The sequence below is a fragment of the Lactuca virosa genome, chromosome 3 (genome assembly GCF_052849685.1).
Source record: "Lactuca virosa cultivar CGN04683 chromosome 3, Lactuca_virosa_CGN04683_v6, whole genome shotgun sequence".
Classification (NCBI taxonomy): Eukaryota; Viridiplantae; Streptophyta; class Magnoliopsida; order Asterales; family Asteraceae; genus Lactuca; species Lactuca virosa.
This window is the reverse complement of record NC_136428.1, coordinates 58660035-58670294: the sequence shown is the minus strand read 5'-3', so window position 1 is coordinate 58670294 and position 10260 is coordinate 58660035. Positions and strand designations below refer to the sequence as shown.

Here is a 10260-nt window from a genome sequence, read left to right as displayed (position 1 = left end):
CAGGTTGTTGCAGACTTTATTTTTATTGTAGTATCTAGGATTTTAGTAACACACCCAATATTAAATTTAGATTAAGGTCATACAAAAGAGCTATAACATTGGTTACAAAACACTTATTAAGAGTTATGTTTGGAAGTAACTACAAAGACTTTACGAGCTAGAAACTTTTTCAGTAATATAATATAAGCATAACAATTAGTTGATAACTTTAAAATAAAGTTAAAGAAAAGGGTAAATCTTTTTGTAGAAAGCCGAAAAAATAAATTGTAAATACAGATGGGGAATTATTATTTAATGCATTCTCATTTCCACCAGCGGTTCCTCTCTCTCTCTCTCTCTCTCTCTCTGCATTAAACCTTGACTGGTTTCTCTCTCTAGAAAAGAGCCACCATCATCGAGCTAGCCCACTAGAAAAGAATGAAAACAAACTCACCTCTTTCAATACCAAACAACCCATTTCTCAAAGTCAATTTAATACTTCTCTCGATCTGTGTTGCCTGTTAATGTTATCTCCTTTTTCTTACTCTTCAAATTTCAAAAACGGTGCCAGATTGAAACCCTTGTTCACAATTTCTTCATTTCTGCTGCCTCTTTCCGTCTTACTTGGTATGTGACGCAATCCGGAGTGAGAAAAAGAATGAATTTGGAACTCAGATCAAGAAATCTCCATTTCTCAAATGGGATTTCTCGATAAGCCCTGAAATTTTACCAAATTGTACACCTTTTTCGTGTTCTTCTCCGGTGTTTGTGTATTTCAGTTTATTTATAATCGGAGATGGTTGCTGTATCGGAGGTATGGGTAGTTGTGATTATACTTGTGTTTTCTCTTCAAAGTCAGGTTCTTGTGATTTCACAGAATGTGACATGCAATTCCGATGACCTGAGAGGCTTACGGGGTTTCATGAGCGGATTGGAATCGCCAATTGTCGGGTGGTGGCCTACAAATTCGTCATCTTTATCCTCTTTTAATTGCTGCAACTGGGTAGGCATCACTTGCAATTCTTCTTCTGGTAGGATTGTTGCATTAGAACTCCAAAAGAAAAGATTAACCGGTAGTTTCTCCGATTCTCTATCTAATTTAGATCAGCTTCAAACCCTTAATCTTTCACGCAATTTCCTTAAAGGCCCTCTTCCAATTTCCCTTTTTCATCTCGCCCATTTGAAAGTGCTTGATTTGAGTTGTAATCGATTCAATGGGGTTTTACCGGTTAACATCAGTCTGCCTGCACTTGAAGAATTAGACATCTCTGATAATACCTTCAGAGGTTTCCTCCCTTCCGGTTTATGTGTCAACTCCGCCGGAATTCGTGTTCTTAGATTTGCTGTGAATTACTTCAACGGAACTATTCCGCCTGAATTCGAGAATTGCACTTTCCTTGAACATCTATGCGTGGCTTCCAATCTTCTTTCAGGGGATATACCGGAGTTCTTACTCAGATTACCAAGATTGCGGGAATTAGCTCTTCAGGATAACAGGTTCATCGCCATCAACGGAATCGGTAATTCCTCCAGTCATCTGGTTCGTTTGGATATTTCATCCAACAGGCTCTCAGGAAATATACCCGATTTCTTCCATAGCTTTCCGAATTTAAGTTATTTCTCAGCCCATTCCAACAATCTATCTGGAGGAATTCCTCCATCGTTGTCAAATTCACAGTCAATTTCTTCCCTCAGTTTAAGAAACAATTCTTTAAATGGTTTAATCGATTTCAACTGTTTGTTGATGGTTAATCTTACCTCACTTGATCTGGGCACAAATCACTTTTCGGGTACAATACCTGATAATCTTGCATCTTGCCAAAAGTTAAAAGCTTTAAATCTCGCCAGGAACAGACTCATAGGCCAAGTCCCAGAAACTTTCAAGAATTTTCCTTCTCTTTCTTACCTTTCACTTTCTAATTGTAGTCTCAATAACCTCTCAAACTCTCTCAAAGTCCTCCAACACCTCCGAAATCTAACCGTGTTGGTTCTCACCATGAACTTCCATACGGAAGAGCTCCCGCCTGATGATCATCTCCAGTTCAAAGCACTCAAGGCTCTTGTAATCGCCAATTGCAGGCTCACAGGTAGCATTCCGCCATGGCTGAACGGTTTATCACAGTTGCAGTTATTGGATTTGTCATGGAACCACTTGACCGGTTCAATTCCGGCTTCCTTGGGTGATTTTAGGTCTCTTTTTTACTTGGATTTATCAAACAATTCCTTGTCGGGAGAGATTCCCAAAAGTCTGACGCAATTACAGAGCCTGATTTCACGAGATATTTCATTAGAAGAACCCTCACCGGATTTCCCGTTCTTCAAAAGAAGAAACATGAGCTCTAGAGGATCAGCGGTGCAGTACAATCAGATCATGAGCTTTCCACCGTCAATTGACCTAAGCAACAATCTCCTCTCCGGCGAAATCCCGCCGGAATTTGGCAACTTGAAAAAACTACACGTTTTGGATCTGAAGCACAACAACTTATCAGGTACGATTCCGAGTTCCTTATCAGGGATGAGAATGGTGGAGACGCTTGATTTGTCATACAATAATCTTACCGGAACAATCCCTCCATCTTTGGTGAATCTAAGTTTTTTATCCAAATTCAGTGTCGCTCACAATAATCTCAGGGGTTTTGTCCCTAATGGAGGCCAATTTTTAACATTTACAAACTCAAGCTTCGAGGGAAATCCCGGTTTATGTGGTGATGGGCGTGCAGTTTACAGTTGTGAAACCAGAACAATCCCTGTATCATCGATTAAAAAATCAAGGAAAAATATAGGAAAAATTGTTGGAATGGCTATTGGGATTTGTTTCGGGACATTATTTCTTCTTGCTCTGATGTTCATGGTGGTTGTTCGTGTAACCAGTCGACAAGAAGTTGACCCAGAAAGAGACGAAGAAGATGAAGATGATGATGGAAACAAAAACCTTGAAGAATCAAAACTAGTTCTTTTCCACAACAACAAATCAATGTCAATCGATGATCTTCTGAAATCGACCAACTCTTTTGATCAATCAAACATAATCGGATGTGGTGGTTTCGGTCTCGTATTCAAAGCCACACTTCCAGATGACAGGAAAGTCGCCATTAAACGTCTCTCCGGTGACTGTGGTCAAGTTGATCGGGAGTTTCAGGCGGAAGTGGAAACCCTCTCGAGAGCACAACACCCAAATCTTGTCCTCCTTCAAGGCTATTGCAAACACAAAAACGAAAGACTTCTTATATACTCATTCATGGAAAACGGAAGCTTAGACTATTGGTTACATGAAAAACCAGATGGCCGGTCAATTCTTGACTGGAACACTCGCCGGAAAATAGCTCAGGGAGCCATTAGAGGTCTGGCGTATCTCCACCAATCTTGTGATCCCCATATCCTTCATCGTGATATTAAATCAAGCAACATTCTACTAGATGAAGATTTTGAAGCCCATTTAGCTGATTTTGGTCTTGCAAGATTGATTCTACCTTATGATACTCATGTAACGACTGATCTTGTTGGGACATTGGGATACATTCCACCTGAATATGGTCAAGCTTCTGTTGCGTCTTACAAAGGAGATGTTTATAGTTTTGGGGTTGTTCTTTTGGAGCTTTTGACAGGGAAGAGACCGATGGATATGTGTAAGCCTAAAGGGAGTAGAGATTTGATTTCATGGGTGATGCAAATGAAGATGGAAAAAAGGGAGAGTGAAGTGATTGATTCGTTTATTTTTAATAAAGATCAAGATAAGGAGATGTTATTGGCTCTTGAGATTGCATGTGTTTGTTTAAATGAATCGCCAAAGTTAAGGCCTTCGACTCAGGAGCTGCTTTCTTGGCTCGATAATCTTCAACTCAAAACACAGTAATAACATAATATGTTGGGGTGTAAATATCATACATTTTAATTCGAGTAAAGTTTTAAAGATTTTATTTTCATTATTGAGTATTATTAGTTTGTTATTGGTGTGATGGTGTCGATTTATGTTTTTGGGTTGTGGAATTTGATCTCTAGTGGCGGCGGGGCCATTTAAAAGGTACGATTTTTCTTGCAAATGTGATTCCAAAGGTGGCGGGTCAACGTTAAACCCTGGTTTGGCGGACACTAAAGTCAAACTTTTCACCAAAAAAGTCACATGCATCTTTCAAATGTATACCTTCATCCACACGACTAAAGTACAATATTAATGGTTTTATATCGTCCATAAAAATACCACCGATTTAGGCCATCTCCATTGATTGAATGTCAACTTGCAAGGCTATCCGATATGACTAAATTTGGATAAATAGCTATTATAATATAGTTACTTTTTAACAAGATGCAAAAGTAGAACATCATCTTTATAATTTTGAAATTTTCAAATCTTTAAGGAAGTTTTGACTTTCATTGTTTTCAATTTTGTTTAGTAGAACATCATCTTTGTAATTTTGAAAATTTCAAATCTATAAGGAAGTTTTGACTTTCATTGTTTTCAACTTTGTTTTGTTTTTCTATTTCTCTTATTTTCTTACCTAAGGTCACTTATCATCAATCTTCTTTCTTGCTACACATTTGTAATTTTGAAAATTTCAAACTATAAGGAAGTTTTGACTTTCATGTGTTTTCAACTTTGTCTTTGGCCTTGTTTGTTTTTCTACAAAAGTACTTTTTGAGCACTTTTCCCTTCTGGCGGGTAGACGTTTCTCAAGTGCACGTCTTCTTCCGCAAACTAGAAAAAAGACAAAAGACATTTAACCACTTCCAAAACAAACAACACATTTGTTTTTCTATTTCTCTCTTATTTTCTTCCCTAAATCACTTGTCATCATTCTCTCCTTTCTTGCTACATATTAACCATTTCTTTTTCCTTTTTATGGTTCTTTTTCTTTGTCAGTTGAAAAAAAAATATATAAATTTATATCATTTTAATGGATATAACACGGACAATAAGTTCAAAATTGATTACGAATAACAATTTCGTAACTCATGAACACATTTGAACTCATCGTAGTTCAAACTTTTAGATTTTGAAGAATCTTTTATCAAAAGATATAGTTTTGAAACTTTTTTTTCTGTCAAAAAATCAAAATTCAAAAGATGAATTTAAAACTAGTTAAATTCTGATTTTTTTTAATTATTTACGAAGTTTGTAAGAAAGGTAGATTATTTTGTTTTGTCTATTTATGGAAATAGTGATTTTCCTATATCTACTCCATTCATTTATAAATTAATATATTTATATTTATAATTACAGTGTATTTATTAAATTAAATTAAAAATTTGTTTAAACTATATTATAATTATGACGAACTACACAACAAGATATCATCTTGTCCATCGATTTCCCCCTTTTTTTACAGCCGCTTGTTTGATCATACTAGACGTGATTGAGTAGAATAATTTGCAACAAGCAGATACATGGATTGAACATGGGGAACAGGAAAGGGAGGAATGTGAAATTGATCCCGAAGGTAACTGTGTTGATGATAACATGATGGTCATGGATGTGGTGGACAATGATGGGAGATCGTCGGAGATGAACAATGAACCGGAAATGAATAAGATCGCTTTATCTCCGGAGGGGATGCCGGCGACGGTGAAGAAAGTTCAAAAGTTGCCTGGAAGTGGAAAAGGTGCTTTGGAAATCCCCAACGTGTCAGAGGAAGGATAATCGTCGCATAGAAAATCTGAGTCAATAACTGGTAACGGTAATATTCTCTCTCCCAACATTCTCTCTCCCCAAAATATAGGTGATCATGTGGAGGTCAATCCAACCGAGTCAGGTCAATCCACTCCGAGATACCCTAGTAAACTTAATAGGCTACCCCACGGATGCTTTGGGCCTTTTCCATCATTCATTGGTGATGGACTTCCCAGAAATTCGGCCCAATTATCCCAAGCAGCAAATGGATCCTTAGGTAAAAGAAAACGATATGAAATGGCTGGATCATTATTCCCACTGAATACAATCCTCCCGATGGTGAGCCTCATTGAACTAGATACCGATCACGTCACAGCTCCACTACTCCATCAGATGCAAACTAAAGAGATTAATCTCACCCCAAATGTAATCGATCTAAATGCAAATCCTAATGTCGCTTCCAACTGCCCAGATACGAGTACTCACAACTCCTCCTCTATGGAAGTGGTCAAAACAGCAGATATCGGAAAACAATTGGGTTTTGCAATTGATTCAAGGGACCCGATTTTGTTGGATGTAATGGGTAAAACTGGAGAGATAAACGGGGAATAGGCGAAAACTATAAGGTTCAATGGGTTAGGCGATTAAAATCCAAAAATCGCACAACGTTTATGGGGATACAGGAAACACAATTATCTAACATCCATGACATTGATGTTGGAGGATGTTGGGATGATGACGAATTTGGGTATGCAGCAACGCCATCAACTGGGAAATCAGGTGGATTACTCAGCATATAGGACTCCCGTCTATACCAGGTGGATGAAATCATTACAACAAGGCATCTCCTAATCACGATTGGTAGATGGCATGGTGTGCAAGGGTAAATGATCTTTGCAAACGTTTATGGCCCCCACAATCCACAAGACAAAAGGAAGCTCTGGGAAGACCTGAGGCGGATTAAATCCGAAAAAATTGGTATGTGGGTGATTTTTGGAGATTTCAACACAGTGAGAAGAGCTGGCGAAAGATACAATTCTCAATTTAATAAATCGGAAGCTTTTTGGTTCAACCGGTTTATTGAACAAGAAGATCTACATGATTTGAAGATGGGAGGTCACAGATACACCTTCTTCTGTCAGGTTGATGTCAAGATGAGTAAACTAGATCGATTTTTAGTTTGCTCTAACTTCCTGAATCAATTCCCTTCAGCTTCGGTTACTACCTTACCAAGAGAAACCTTAGACCACTGTCCTATTACCCTACAAACAGCCATTGATGACTTTGGAAAAGCTCCTTTCCGATTCTTTAACTCTTGGATGAATAGAGATGGCTTTGAGCAAATTATTCGAGACTCATGGAAAAAATTTAAGGGATACGGGACCCCTGATGCTTATCTGGCTGCAAAGCTTCGATTCTTGAAAAATGAAATCAAAGCATGGAGAGCAAAAGACCACCCACGTGAGGTTGAGGAATTAAGAAAGCTCAAGCACAGGGCACATGAACTGGATGTAGTGGCTGAACATCGAACACTATCAAATTATGAAATTAGTGAAATGAGAGTTGGACTTCAGCGTATCACTGAACTGGAAAAGATGATGATGATTGATCTAAAACAAAAGGCTAGAATAAAGTGGATTATAGATGGAGATGAGAACACCCGTTTCTTTCATGGTTATGCCAACAATAAGAAGTGCAAGAATCGTATCCATGGTCTGCTTATTGATGGATCCCGGAACACCAATACATCATCAATTAAAAAGGAGGTGTTCGAATTCTACCAGAAGAAGTTCCAGGAAAGGTGGCCATCCCGGCCAAAAATCATTAGCAGCAACTTTAGAAGACTTGACTCCATCTCTAGCTCTAGAATTGAGGCACCTTTTACACCGGAAGAAGTCAAATGTGCAATCTGGGCATGTGGAAATGATAAGGCACTAGGACCGGATGGCTTTACTTTTAATTTCATTAAGAAATATTGGGATGTACTGTAGGAAGATATCTTAAAGTTTGTGAAACATTTCGAGAGACATGTAATGCCTCGTTCATTACCCTAGTGCCAAAGATCAAAGACCCACTACATCTTGGTGATTATAGACCAATCAGTCTAATTGGTTGTCTATGATGGGTTTTAGGTACAACAAATAAACTAGAAAACAATTCCTAAGTTCACATGCAACCTACTTTGGATCTATGTTTTAACTATTGAACATACAACTTTGAATTGCAAAACAAGAACCCTAGAGGAGAGAGGCTAATTTCGAAATTAACAAACTAGGGTTTAGGGTTTACATACCTTTCAATTGTTATAGCAAACAATTGATATTCCCTTGATCTTGATCTTGATCTTCTTGGAAGCTTTAGCACCACAAGTGTAATGCCTCTAATGGAATCACACCCAATGACTAGCAAGAAGGAAAGTAGAAGAGAGAGGGGAGAGGGAGTATGCAAAATCTCGGCCTTAGGGTTTCTTCTAAAGAAAGAGTACACAAAATGTGAGCCAGGAGGCTCCTTAAATAGTTGAGGGATCTAGGGTTTAAGGGAAACCCTAGTTATCCTTTGCTTAGGGCCTAAGCAAACCCAAGGGCCTTATCCAAGCCCCTATGGACGAAATTATTAGGGTTTCCCCTAAAGATTTCGTCCACCCTCTTCCAAGGGGGTTCTAGAGCCTTCCACTCAACTATTAGATAATTGCAAACTAGTCCCTGCACCTTATAATTAATTCTTTTAACCCCAAAATCAATTCTGATTAATTTCTGGCTAACAATTAATTAAACATAATGATTTCTTATTAATATATTAATCTTTTAACATATTAATAAATCATTTATATTAATTCATTAATCTTATAAATTAATATCTCTCCTTTCATAATTTCCTTGTCCAGTTGCTAGGTTGAGGGCAACCCAAAAGGACTGTGCTGCTATCAATTCAAGTACATACCAATTATAGTTATGGGCTTAGACACCTAATCCAACAGTCTATACAAAATAATCTTAAAGATTCTTGCTAACAGGCTCAAAGGGGTGATTAGCATGAATATAGGAGAAGTCCAATCGACGTACGTGGAAGGACGTAACATTCTTGACAGACCACTCATAGTCAATGAATTATGCTCTTGGGCGAAGAAAGTGATGAAACAAATCCTATTGTTCAAGGTAGATTTCGACAAATCCTTTGACTCGGTAAACTGGGAATATCTTGAATCAATACTTCTAAAGCTAGGATATGGAGATAAGTGGTGCATGTGGATTAGAGGATGCCTTCAATCAGCAAGACTATCGGTGCCTGTAAATGGCTCTCCAACAGAAGAGTTTGAAATGCAAAAGGGTGTGAGGCAGGGTGATCCACTATCACCTTTCCTATTCATACTAGCAATGGAAGGTCTCAACATTGCCATGAAGGCGGCACGTGATAAAAGTATATTCAAGGGAGTCAAAATACCATAATCGGGGACCATTATCTCGCATTTATTCTATGCTGATGATGCCTTATTCATTGGAGAATGGAGTGAAGATAACATAAAGAACCTAGCAAGGGTGTTAAGATGTTTTCATATTGCATCAGGATTGAAAGTCAACTTCAATAAGTCAAAGGTTTTTGGCATCGAAGTTGATATGCAGGAAGTTACTCGGTGGGCATCCCTACGAGGGTGCGAACCCGCCTCATTGCCATTCACATATCTAGGAGTCCTGGTGGGAGCAAACATGAAGTTAAAGAGACATTGGAAACCCATAATAGAGCGATTCTATGTGAAACTTTCCCCATGGAAAGCAAAGACCCTCTCTTTTGGTGGTAGACAACCCTCGCTAAGGCGGTACTTGGAAGTTTACCATCTTACTTATTTTCTTTATTTGTTGCACCATCTGGAGTCATTGAAGTCTTGGAGAAAATTAGAAGACAATTTATCTGGGGTGGCAGTGATAATAAGCATAAAATTAGCTGGGTTGCTTGGGAGAAAATCGTGGCACCAAAGGATAAAGGTGGTTTGGGTTTGGGCTCACTTAGAGCCTTTAACCTATCAATGATAGTTAAATGGTGGTGGGGAATAAAAACAAATAATTTGGCACTATGGAGACAAGTTATTATGGGCATCCACAATCTTAAAAACAAGACTAAAGATCGATTATCTAAGAAATCGATCCCCGGAGTGTGGAACAATGTGGCTGGAGCAAAGAATGAATTACAAAAGTTTGGAATAAACTTCCACGATATTTTGAAAAAACAGGTGAACAATTGTAACGCCCGCAGATTCAGGCTAGTCAATTTAAGGACAATGAGCGTCAAAAATTGTAACATCCGGATTTCCAGGTATCATAATTTGAGTATTTATTTTTGAGTCAAGGAGAGGGACTCGACGAGTTGACGTCTAGACTCGTCGAGTAGGATCGCGACTGCTGACTAGGATTAATGAATGGACTCGACGAGGCGGTGAGTCGACTCGACGAGTTCGCGCTGTGGACAGAAACCCTAAATTTTTGGGCCTGTGCCCTATTTAAGGGTCCTTATGGCCTTCATTTGCGGCCACTCATATCCTGGAGAAACCCTAGCGAGCCAGAGAGCTTAGAGAGAGAGGGCTAATTTCACCACCATAGTGCATTCTTGCAAGGAAGAAAGGAAGATCCAAGCTAGGCTGCTTAGAAGGGGCTCAGAACTTCTTCTATTTCATCAAGGGCTTC

The 10260-nt window shown here is 38.6% G+C and overlaps 2 protein-coding genes across 2 annotated transcripts; both read left to right on the top strand.

Annotated features, from left to right (window-relative positions):
- Positions 1–315: 315 nt before the first annotated feature.
- On the top strand, positions 316–3902 carry PSKR1 (phytosulfokin receptor 1). The gene has a single exon (XM_079084662.1). It carries the CDS (start codon positions 776–778, stop codon positions 3830–3832), a length of 3057 nt encoding a protein of 1018 aa, XP_078940788.1. The 5' UTR covers positions 316–775; the 3' UTR covers positions 3833–3902.
- A 4714-nt stretch (positions 3903–8616) lies between these two features.
- On the top strand, positions 8617–9030 carry LOC145163558 (secreted RxLR effector protein 78-like). The gene has a single exon (XM_079082388.1). The coding sequence runs from the start codon at positions 8617–8619 to the stop codon at positions 9028–9030; it is 414 nt and encodes a 137-aa protein (XP_078938514.1).
- Positions 9031–10260: the final 1230 nt, after the last annotated feature.

Coding starts and splice junctions, on each gene's coding strand:
- PSKR1 (XM_079084662.1), top strand. CDS start 776: ATGGTTGCTGTATCGGAGGTATGGGTAGTTGTGATTATACTTGTGTTT.
- LOC145163558 (XM_079082388.1), top strand. CDS start 8,617: ATGAATATAGGAGAAGTCCAATCGACGTACGTGGAAGGACGTAACATT.